Source organism: Sorex fumeus, unplaced genomic scaffold (assembly GCF_029834395.1).
Source record: "Sorex fumeus unplaced genomic scaffold, SorFum_2.1 ptg000037l, whole genome shotgun sequence".
Taxonomy (NCBI): Eukaryota; Metazoa; Chordata; class Mammalia; order Eulipotyphla; family Soricidae; genus Sorex; species Sorex fumeus.
Genome location: NW_026606094.1, coordinates 63618703 through 63631482, shown reverse-complemented (window position 1 = coordinate 63631482; position 12780 = coordinate 63618703). Strand labels below are relative to the sequence as shown.

Sequence of the window (12780 nt, the reverse complement as noted above, 5' to 3'; positions counted from 1 at the left end):
TAACATATGCCTCAGAGACCTGGGCCCTACGCAAACAAGATGAGAACGCCATTCAGGTCTCCCAAAGAAGAATAGAAAGAGCTATGCTTGGAATATCACGTTTCACTCAAATGAGAGAACGAATCCGGAGTTCTGACATCCGTCGACGATCAAGGATCAGGGACGCTGTCTCATTTGCCAAGGTGTCGAAAATCAGATGGGCTGGTCATGTAATGAGATTTAAAGACGACCGTTGGACTAGAGCTGTTACTGATTGGATTCCACGGGATGTCAAGAGACCGCGTGGCCGCCCACCTACCAGATGGTCAGACTTCTTTGTCAAGGTCATGAACGATCGGTTTGAGGCCCTCCATGTTCCCGGAGCGAAGAGATGCCATTGGGCTACACTAGCACGCGACAGGGACAAATGGAGACGTTACTGGCGCCCGCTCGAGCAAATCGACGACTAACGGGAAGTTAAGTGATTAAGTGATTAAGTGATTAATTTTAATTGAATAACAAAGCCATAAGGGTAACTCCTGATTGAGTTCCAGGCATACAATGTTCCAATACCAATCCCTTCACCGGTATCACTTCCCTCCACAATTTCCCTCTCTCTCCCCACCACCCTCACTCCACCTCCTCAGGCAGCCTTTGTGTAAAGTACTTTTCTCCTTCTTTTTTCCCCTCTTTCTTTTTAGTCAAAGTGGTTTGCAATATTGTTACTGACAGGGTATCATGCACATTACTTAACCTCTTTTCTGAACCCTGTCCAGGATGATGGTTTCCCTGCACCACTGTCCTAGAATCTCCTTCCCTAACATATCCCCATCCCGAACCCTCCTTCCTACTAAAGACCAGTTTTCATGCTTTTTGTTTCTATTGCCTTTGGGCATTTGTTATTTCCCAGTGATGTGTCTTTTGATTCATACTTTGACCAATCCTAGAAAAATATCAGATATTATACTTAGACTGTCACCTGTCTAATTTTAAGACTATACTTTCTTTGGCTGGAGTGATAGTGCAGCAGGTAGGGCATTTGCCTTGCACGCAGCCAACCTGGGTTCGATTCCCAGCATCCCATATAGTCCCCTGAGTACCGCCAGGAGTAATTCCTGAGTGCAGAGCCAGGAGTAACCCCTGTGCATTGCCAGATGTGACCCAAAAAGCAAAAAAAAAAAAAAAATTAAAACAATAAAAAATAAATAAAACCCTTTCTTCCAGGAAGTCAAAGCAGTTAAGTATTTTGACTTCTTACTCTATATCTCGCTGTCTTTATATGTCTTCCATCTATGTGCTGCCTTCTAAATGATTTCTTCCAATGTATTTTGTATCATTAGTTCTCTTTCTAACCTATCTACCTCCTTTGTATAAATTATATTTTTTATAATTCATTTATTTCTATAAATAAACTCAAATAATTAATGCCAATAATCTTAAATCTTGATAATCTCTTTTCTTTCTTAAAAATGCTATATGATCATTTTATTGTAAACACACATTCAACTAAACTTAACTTGCTGGATCCCCAGAGAAGATGAGAATGAAAGCATTTTCCACCAAGGATGATTTAGGTTTTCTTCTACCTGTAACCATTCCAGTTTCCTGGCCTGGAAATTGCTTCATCATAGGGGTGATATAAAATTGAAAAAATAACCTTGTGAGAACAGTCCTGTGTTTAGAAATACCCACCGGATATATACCCCCCTTCTCCCCTACTCTGAGTCTTAGCAAGGACTCATGGGGGATTCCCAGGTTCTCTTTACAGGGGCCACAGGTTTATCCTTCCCCAATCCCTTTCCCCAAGGTTGTAAGCTCTTAAGAACATCTGCTGTTGCTCCCTGATATACTAAGTTACATATCTTACATTTTTTTCTTTCTTAAAAAATATATATATTCTGACATTTTCACTTGTCCCTACAGTAGTAGCTCATAATCCTTTGTCTCTAGTTTCCATCCTGGCTTTTCCATCCTCTCTCTCCACACCTCCCTCTGTCTCTCTCTCCCCCTCCCTCTGTCGCTCTTTCTCCTTTTGCCCCATCTCTCTCTCCCCTCCCTCTGTCTCTCTCTCTCCCTCTCTTTTCCTCTCCTTCTCTTCCTCCTTTAGAGATTGATTTTCTTGTGACTTCAGCAACAGCTGTTTGATTGTATATTTGTGAACATGATTCTGCTTCTCTATTAAAAAGAGGGTTTTTCAAAATTTCTATTCTACCATATTCCCCAAAGTTGATGGTCCTTTGTATTTGTCTCTAATCAGTTTTCCCATTGCTTATGCTAATTCATTATTCTTAAAAATGCATACCCAGCTATGGTCACAACTGTTTCCTGGATCTTTCTGTCTGAAGAAACACAGCAATAACTTAACTTTACCAAGAAATCTCAGTACAAAGTGAGAGATTTACAATTCTGCTTTATTCCTAGAGAGTTAAGGTGTCTGTCTGCAGAGTAAGGTACCTTGAGTACTAGGTCTTCCACATCCCCAGAATAAACATATATGTGACTCTGGTTTAATCTAACTAGATATATAAATGCTGAAAAAAAAAAAAAACACAAGAAAGAGACTTCAAGAAAAAGTCACCAAAAAGCTAAGAATTACATTTCCATGAGGCCCAGCAATTCCAATTCTTGATGTCTTATCTAAGAGCCCAAAAACTATTCAGAAAAGACATCTGTGCCCTATGTTCACTGCAGCACTATTTAGGATAGCCAAAATCTGAAACAACACAAGTTTTCAAAAACAGATGCCTGGATAAAGAAACTGTGGTGTGTGTGTATGTGTGTGTGTGTATATATATGTGTGTGTATGTGTGTATGTATATATGTGTATATATAATGGATGCATATACATATATGCATATACATGTGTATATGCATATAATGTGTGTGCATATATATTATATATAAATGCATATTACATATGTGTGGGCTGGAGAGATAGCACAGCGGTAGGATGTTTGCCTTGCACGCAGCCAACATGGCCAACCCGAGTTCGAGAGTATCTCGCCCACACGGCAAAGCCTGGCAAGTTCCCCGTGGCGTATTCGATATGCCAAACACAGTAACAACAAGTCTCACGATGGAGACATTACTGGGCCCGCTCGAGCAAATCGATGAACAACGGGAGGACTAATTACATATGTGTATGTGTGTATATAATATACATGTGTATGTGTATATATAATATTCAGATATATATTAAGGAATACTACCTGGCTATAAAAAATATTAACTCATGCAATTTTCTGCTATATAGATAGAACTGGAAGGTATCAGGCTGAATGAAGTCAGATGGAGAGGGACAGATACAGAATTAACTCCCCCATGTTTGGGATATAAATAAGCAAGGTAAGTAAATAACAAATTACCCAAAGCAATACAATCTGTGAGGTGGTCTAAAGAACTGAGATGACCATGGCAGGGAAACAGCAGGTGGAAGAGGCTCAGAGGGCCCCTTAGACAATGGTGGAAAGAAGCAGCCACTCTGATGGAGGGTCTGGGGTTGGTGCGCTGAAGCCTGAAACCCTGACACTAACAGCACCTTAAATCACAGTGACTTAATAAGATTTTAAAGAAAAAGAGGAAAAATAAACCAGCACTAGCACATCTCAACATTTTCTTTAGGTACAATGCTAAACATCTCTGATTTGTAAATATATAACTATAGCATGAAAACGACAAGATACATTAAATGAGAACTATAGTACATGTTTATACACATTTCATTGGTTAGCCAAGGAAATATATCTCCTGTATATAAAGGAGATATATTTATATACAATCTTGTATATAAATAAGTATATTTATATACAATATATAAATATATTTTATATTTATATTGTATAAATATCTACCGCTGTGCTATCACTCCAGCATATATTTATATACAATATATAAATATATTGTATATTATATTGTACAATATATAGATATATTTATATACATCTTTTGTATATAAATCTGCAGTTTATATACAATCTTTTAGAAACCACAACTCTATTAGTATTCTCTAACCACTCTCTTTTAAGAACATGTTAACCACTTTTCTCAGTAAAGTAAAAGAGAAGACATTAGGGTAAAGGATAATGATAACTGAATGGCTTCAAGTCAACTAAAATTTAAATTCAACCCCAAATGGTGTAAGAGCAATAAAAGTGTAAGCATGCGAATGGCAAGTTTTATACCAATCTAAAGAAAAAAAGACTACCTCCAACACCTGGTTAAAGAAAAAAAAAGTGAATGTAGCCAGAACCATAGTATAGTGGCTAAAGCATTTCCTTGCATGTGGCAGACTCGGGTTTGAGTCCTGACATCCCATCTGGTCCCTCTAAGCATTGCCAAGAGTAATTCCTGGGTGCAGAGCCACAAGTAAAACCCTGAGCATCTCTGGGTGTGACCTCCCTCAAAAAATGTGTGAAGGGGGTTCATACAATCATACAGCAAGTAAGCCACTTGCCTTGCATGTGGCTTACCCAAGTTCAATCTTCGGCACCCCATATGGTCTCCTGAGCCTTGCCAGAAGTGATCCTTGAGAGAAGGGTCAGGAATCAGATCCAGGAAGGACAGGAAAGTGGAAAAAGAGCCCAGATAAAGAACTCAAAAACAGGGCAGGAGAGAGTGAAGACTGGAGCACATAGATTGCATGGGGGCCTTAGGTTTGTTCCCAAATGGTCTTCTGAGCAATGGAAGCAACATCCCAACATTGAGCCAGATGTAGCATCTGGATGTGGTTCACATACCAAAAAAAAATAAACCTGCAAAAATGCTCCTGAGGCCTCACAGGATGGGGGTGGAGCCGGCCCTTTCCTTCCTCCCCCAACAAGACCCTGAGTCAAGACCCTGAGTCACTGCCCACTGGCTCCGATCAAGCTGCTTAAGGGCCAAGAGACTCAGAAACAAATCTCGGAAACCAACGGCTTTTATTAGAAATGCATCTGGTCCCCACAGTAGGTTACCGGCACCAGGCCACCCCATGTGGGAATAGGTTTTGTACCTTGGCCTGTTCCCCCTGGCGGCTTGGTGGCCGCCATCCTCCAGAGGCCACTGGAAAGTCAGGTTTGGGCCCGCAGTGACAAGACACACGGGGCCTCACAGGATGGGGGTGGAGCTAGCCCTTTCCTCCCTGCCCCAACGAGACCCCAGGTCGCTGCCCATGAATGGCCTCTCTGGCTCCTGATCAAGCTGCTTAATGGCCATGAACCCAGAGACTCAGGAACAAATCTCAGAACCAAGCATGTTTGGGCAGAAATCCCTCCAGATTTAGTTGTTAAAATCTTAGAATTCCTTTGGAGGTATGGTGCCGCCAGCAGGTCAATCTGTACCTGTGAGGCAAGTACATCAGCAGCATGATGGTGCCTTCAGACTTCCAGATGCCCCCAAAGTGCTTCTGTGCCTTTGGCCAGACCCCAAAAACTTGGGGTAAAGTTTACCAAGAAAGTAAACAGCCAAAAGTTAGGTATGTGGGAGACACACCCACAAACCACCTCCAGCTCAGCTATATAACTGGAGGCAAGGCCTCTTTGGTTCCTGATCGAACTGCTTAAAAGCCATGATCCCAGAGATTCTGAGACAAATCTCAGAACCCATAGGCTTTTGGAAGAAATGCATGACAATCCCTGCAGTAGGTAACCAGCGCCAGGCCACCCCAGGGGCCTGCTCCCTCTAGGCAGCTCCCCCTAGGCAGCTCGGTGGCTGCCATACTCCAGAGGTCATTGGACAGTCAGGATTGGAACCTCAGTGATGTGACATGAGGGGTGGGATGGGGGTGGAGCCAGCCCTTTCCTCCCCACCCCAAAGATATCCCTAGTCACCACCCATGAACGGCCTCTCTGGCTCCTGATCAAGCTGCTTAACAGCCATGATCCAAGAAATTGAGGAACAAGTCTCGGAACCCAGCTGGTTTTGGCAGAAATCCCTCCAGATTTAATTGTTAAAATTTCAGAATTCCAAAATTGCACAGCCACTACTGTGGCCATGTGACATCATATGTTACTCATAACCAGCAATTGAATACAAATTATTTACTGTTGCCTTTTCAGCAGATCTGAGTGTTGGGGTAAAATTCCAAATTAATAATGGTGGGTCTGGTGTGGAAATATTGACTGTAATCGAAGTAGAGAGAGAGTAATGTGGAAATCATCTGCCCCACAGTAGGGGGAGGGTGTGGGATGGGGTGTATACTGGGGGTTTTGGTGGTGAAAAGTGGGCACAGATGAAGGGACAGGTGTTTCATCATTGTATGACCGAGACTTAAACCCAAAAGCTTTGTAACTGCTCTCACGGTGATTCAATATATACATTTACAAAAAAAGGAAAAAAAAGTGAGGTGGAATCCATGCCCAATTCAATCAGCCTAATCAATGGCTAAATAATTAGCAATACTCCTACATTAAAAAAATAATACAAGCTCCTGAATCTAACCTTCACAAAGTCACTGTCTCATTCCAATGCTATGTAAAGAATGCCTGAGGAAACAGATCATTTTTCAATAGAGCTTCAAACATTTCTTTAAAGTATCATATCACCATTTTAAATTATTTTCCAGTTGTACCCATTTTTATACTCAACCAAATTAATTGTCATTATAACTAGGATCAAATGACCTGATAATACATGTATACAGAGTTACTAAGTTATCGATATTCTTCCCTATTATTAAAAGGAGTTGGAGCGATAGCACAACGGGTAGAGCGTTCGCCTTACACGCGGCCAACATGGCCGACCCGAGTTCGATTCCTCCGCCCCTCTCGGAGAGCCCGGCAAGCTACCGAGAGTATTCGATATGCCAGACACAGTAACAACAAAGTCTCCAATGGAGACGTTACTGGGCCCGCTTGAGCAAATCGACGATCAACGGGAGGGCCTTTACCTTTACCTTTTATTAAAAATGACTAGGAATGCACATGGGAAACATATAATGGTTAAGATTACTAATTTTTAAAATGTAGATAGCTACAATATTTTTGTGCGTGTTTTGTTTTTTAATTTGAAGGTCACATTTGGTAATGCTCAGGCCACTAGGTGTTCAGGAGTTACTCCCAGAAATGCTCAAGGAGCCATGCAATACTGGGATTTAAACCTGAAGCCACCGCATGCAAAGCATTCATTCCAGTACCGTATGCTATCACTCTGGCTCCCAGAATTAATATTAGCTTCTCCACTGCGTGATCATCAACATGTTACTTAACTAAATATGGTATCTTTATCTGAGAAAAGGAGAATAATAGAAACTATATCATAGAAACATTTGAAGAACTGAAAGAAAAAATGTTCAATCTTAGTACAAAGGTCTTGACTCATACATATAAATATATAATTATATTACTACATACGTGGAGTGATACAGGGCCTGGAGTGATAGCACAGCGGTAGGGCGTTCGCCTTACAAGCGGCCAACATGGCCGACCCGAGTTCGATTCCTCCGCCCCTCTCGGAGAGGCCGGCAAGCTACCGAGAGTATTCGATATGCCAAACGCAGTAACAACAAAGTCTCCAATGGAGACATTACTGGGCCCACTCGAGCAAATCGACGATCAACAGAAGGGCCTTTACCTTTTACCTTTACCTTTACTACATATGTAATACATGTTGAATATTTTTAAATATTCGGGGTTTTTATTTTTACTAGTATGATTACCTTGATGAAGAAAAGAGTTTGAAAGACACAATTCAAAGGACAATATAATTTGCTTAGGAAAAATTTTCATAATTCAGTCTGGGTCAAGTCCTATAACTAATTGCAAAACTAAGGCAAATACACTGCACTGCACTGTCCTCCCATTGTTCATGGATTTGCTTCAGTGGGCACCAGTAATGTCTCACAACGAATTGTGAGACTTGTTGTTATTGTTTTTGGTATATCTAATACATCATGGATAGCTTGCCAGACTTTGCTGTGCGGGTGAGATACACTCAGTAGTTTTCCAGGCTCTCTGAGAGGGGCGGAGGAATCAAACTGGGGTTGGCTGCGTGGAAGGCAAATGCCCTACCCTCTGTGCTATCGCTCTAGCCCTATAGCAATACGTAGTATCTAAAATATTGTGTGCACGTTTGTGTGTCTGTGTTTGCACATGTATTTTTGTGTTTGTGTGCATGCGCATTCAGTGCCAGAGACAAAACCAGATACCTATGTAAAGCTCTACCACTGACCTACATCTCCAGTCATAAAATTTATTTTCTAAAATAATGACTATAACATGCACACAAAATAACTGAGATGAGAATTACCTTGTCAAGCACGACATATGGATTTTCTGTATTGAAATCAAGAGGAGCATAGAATCTGAATCTCTCTCTGAACTCAGCCTGCTTTTCCTGCTCAGGGTAGAAAACAAAAACTCAAAGTGAATCTCAAATACCTTCACTCATCCTTATAAAACCTTACATTTAACAAAAAAGTCGGAGTTAACTTACATCAAACAAAACACATTTTTTTCTTATAAGAGTGACTTCAGTATTCTGGAGAGGAGAAACTTCATGTCTGACTGTGGCTGCAATCTTTTTGGTAGTTTCCCATCTTTCAGGCAATTCCTACAAAAACAAAGGTGCAAGTAGGAAATTACTTCAATGTGTAGTGCAAATCAGTGCCATGGGGTTAAATAGTCTTGCTTATTTTGGAGTACCCCATAGGATGAGTAACCCCTTTACTATTTTAACAGGAGGAGTTAAAAAAAAGGGGGAACTAAAAAGGAAAAAAGCTAGAGAAAAACCAAGGCAGACCTCCTGGTACCTCTGGATTTATACTTTTACTACACAAACCAAAGCTGTGCTCTGCTGTAAGATTTATCTCAGAATAAACAAAAATCCTTTCAAAATAAACACAATTCCCAAACTGTCTTGCTGTTGGGGGAATAAAATCAAAGGGCTCTGCCAATGACTTCACTGACTTCTAACAAATTGAAATAGAAAATAGAAGTGAGGGTAAATTTAGCAAGTCAGCAGGTGAAAAAGATGCCCAGAGATCTGGTGGGGTTGAGCTGAAAATGTGCCTGATCTCATTCTTCAGTTCCCTTTTGTTCCCAAAGCTGTATGTGTGCCCCGTCTTGATGGAGAGATTGAGTTCTTAGGTTAATTTTAAAAAGACTGGGGATTCTGCAGGAATAGGAGGTAAAGACAAGGCAAGGTTAATCTCTACTTCATATAGGACAAAAGCAGCAAGAAAACAGTTCAGGTAGCAAAAGAACTTTGTTCTCCCTGCCCACAATGCAAATAGTAAAACAGCAAGTTATTTTCTTTGAAAAGGCATTGTGCATAATTGCTATCAAAAAGCATTTCTGTGTCCAGACTAGAAAAGCATTGTTCCTCTGGGTCAGCTCTTGGGACACTGAAATTGTTTTGTCACAGGAAACCACCCATGGTAATGGAACTTGATTTGAGCAGGTGAAGTATAAAAAAAACAAGGGTTCCAAACACTATTTTGTAACCCTTGATAAATATTTGATGGATGATTTGGTAACCACCAATTATGAAGCACTAGAATACAGTGTCCAGTATAAATCGTGACTATGTGGCAGAGGAGCTCAAGAAAGGTAGAAGTCATTCTCTGCCTTCAACTGCACATGAGTGGCACACACAGGACTGACTCTGCCTGGCTGCACATGTGAATTTCCACTGGGGACCCAAAATCCTTGGGAAGAGACCTCAGTGTCCAAAATCCAAAGCCCATCCAGGAACCAAGACATCCAGGTGCTGAACCTTATTCCATCTGGTGCTTCCACCCTTCATCCCACCAACACTCAACATTGCCATTGGTACAGAATCTCATTCTGCCTTTCCAAGTGATCCCATGAAACTAAATATTACAGGAGTTCCTCCCAGGCTCATGGTCAGGAAGCCATATGCTTCTTTCTGTAGGGCACTCAATGAACTCCAGCCCTTGAACATGTTGATACCCATGCTGCAATTTGTGTCAATCAAACCACATTCAAGGGGCTGGAGCAACAGCACAGTGGGTAGGGCTTTTGCCTTGCACGTGGCCATCCTGGGTTTGATTCCCAGCATCCCATATGGTTTTCTGAGCATCGCCAGGAGTAATTCCTGAGTGCAAAACCAGGAGTAACCCCTGTGCATCGCCGGGTGTGACCCAAAAAGAAAAACAAAACAAAACCCACATTCGAGCACGAGCTACTGGTGGTCCAATCACAGTAGGTTTGCAGACACAAATAACCCTCTACCTTATAGGGGAAAATGCTGCTGCAAATCTAAATATCAGGGATCTGAGTGATAGAACAGTGGGTAGGGCGTTTGCTTTGCACGCTGCCGACCAGGGTTTCTATATGGACATTCTATATGGATCCCCAAGTCCACCAGAAGTATTTCCTGAGTGCAGTCAGGAGGAACTCCTGAGCATTGCCAGGTGTGACCCCAAAATCAAAAAATTAAAAAACTAAAAAATTTATAAAAAGAAATCTAAATATCATCTAACCTCCTAAATCTTTCTCACAAATATGATCCCCAAAAAGAAGCCACACCAGATCTGAGGCTCCAGAGAACTGACAAGGTTCCGAGAGGCAAAGTTAGTTAGTTTGTTGAGATCCAGCAAGGTTTACCAATGCAGAGTCTGGGTGAGTTTGGAATCTTAAGGAAAGTGATAGTATCCAGGAAACTGGGAATGAATAACAAAAGTTTCTTGGCAGGGAAGGAACACAATCATCTCCATAAGTTAGAAGTTTAACCTGATTTCTTAGAACTGGCAATAGGTTGGCGGGACACATCCAAGTCTAAGGGTTTTTGAGCATAGAATCAAGAGCAGGCAAGTGCCTGAAACATATAAAAACTATCAATGAGAGATAAGGAAGGAGAAACTGAGAGTAAATTAAAAGTTGCTTCAAGTAAAATAAAAGTGGGGCATCTCCTACATGTCACTTGCCCAGACCATTAATCTGATTTTCCCCCTCAACAGACAGAATTACTGACACAAGTAATTACACCAAGGCTAGAAGTGTGTCCTGCATTTGAAATACGAAGAACCTAAGATTTTCATGACTCCCATTACTTGAAGTAGTAAATTCAATTTTTATGATTTATCTTTTGAAGACTATGGTTAAATCTATCCCCTTACCAACAGTCTGTGGTATGACTGGTTTCTTTACATTAAGTTCCAAGATCTGTCCCAAAATGCATGCAAGTACTTGGAGGTCAGGGAGATAGTACAGGAGGTGGAGTGCTTGCCTTGCTGCTCTCTGGGGTCAATCCCTGGCACTATACAGATCCCCTAGTACTACCAAAAGTGATCCCTGAGGGAAGAGCCAGGTCAGCACAGCCAGGGGTGACCCTCCCCAAATATAATACAGAACAAAAATATACAAATATTTCTAAAATATTTTTATAGTAGGGTATACTTTAACTACTTCATCTTGCTACATATCTAAATATCTGACTCACATAAGATTATATTTTCAGTCCTCAGGGCAATTTTAAAATAGATTTTTTGGGCGGGGGGGTGGTTGGTATCTGGGCCACACCTTATTATACTCAGGGTTTATACCTAGGCTTGTGTTCAGAGATCCCTTTTGGCAGGCTCAGAGGACCATATGGAGTGCCAGGAATTGAACCCAGATAGGCCAAATAGAAGGAAAGAGTCTATCTACTGTATAATCACTCCAGCCCCCTAAATAGATTTTCATAAATCATATAGTAATTCTTCATAGTCTTTACGAAAGAGGGCATTTATAAGTAAACTACTGAATTTGATCCTCACAAAACAAAATGAGACACATAAAACTGAGCAATCATTGTGAAAAACAATGTGACAGTTATTCAGAAAGTTAAACATAGAATTACTGTATACCCGTAAATCCCACCGATCTTTACTAAAAATTAATACTCAAAAACTTGAAGGAAATGTTCATAACAGCACAATTTGCTATATCCCAGAGCTAGAAACAACATAAGTGAACCACTAATGACTATAGCACCTTATGGCAACAAAGATGCCAGGAGAGAATAAGGCTAAGAAGTTGAATACAAGAAATCCTTGATTTATGGCAATTAAGACTAGCTGACCCTCCATGATATTGAGGCTAATGGTATCTTCAAAGACGACATTACACTGACCAAACAAGTGGAAACAGAGATAAACAAATGAGACTATCTTAAATTAAGAAGCTTCTGCACCTCAAAAGATACAGTGACCAGTATACGAAGACAATCTACAGAATGGGAAAGGATATTCACCCAATACCCATCCAACAAGGGTTTGATATCAAGGATATAAAAAGTACTGATTGAACTCCACAAGAAGAAAACATCCAACCCCATCAAAAAATGGGGTGATGAAATGAACAGAAACTTTCTCAAAGAAGAAATCCGAATGGCTAAGAGGCACATGAGAAAATGCTCTACATCGCTAATCATCAAGAGGATGCAGATCAAAACAACAATGAGATATCATCTCACACCACAGAGACTGGCCCACATCCAAAAGAACAAAAGTAACTGGTGTTGGAGTGGATGTGGTGAGAAAGAGACTCCCCTTCACTGTTGGTGGGAATGCCGACTGGTTCAGCCCTTGTAGAGAACAGTATAGACGATTCTCAAAAAATTAGAAATTCAGCTCCCATTTGACCCAGCAATACCCCTTCTGGAAATAATCCCAGACAGGCAAAAAAGTATAGTCGAAATGACATCTGCACTTCTATGTTCATTGCTGCACTGTTCACAGGCTGGAGCGATAGCACAGCGGGTAGGGCGTTCGCCTTACACGCGGCCAACATGGCCGATCCGAGTTCGATTCCTCCGCCCCTCTCAAAGAGCCCGGCAAGCTACCGAGAGTATTCAATATGCCAGACACAGTAACAACAAAGT

The 12780-nt window shown here is 41.1% G+C and overlaps 1 protein-coding gene across 1 annotated transcript in view; it reads right to left on the bottom strand.

The window, feature by feature from the left end:
* The window catches only part of DNAH11 (dynein axonemal heavy chain 11), a 331353-nt gene that overhangs the window by 270347 nt on the left and 48226 nt on the right, over window positions 1–12780 (bottom strand). The window contains exons 16-17 of the mRNA XM_056118695.1: window positions 8389–8505; window positions 8203–8289 (exon numbers count right to left, since the gene is read on the bottom strand). Of these exons, the coding sequence (XP_055974670.1) occupies window positions 8203–8289; window positions 8389–8505 (204 nt within the window). The remainder of the gene's footprint in view (window positions 1–8202; window positions 8290–8388; window positions 8506–12780) is intronic.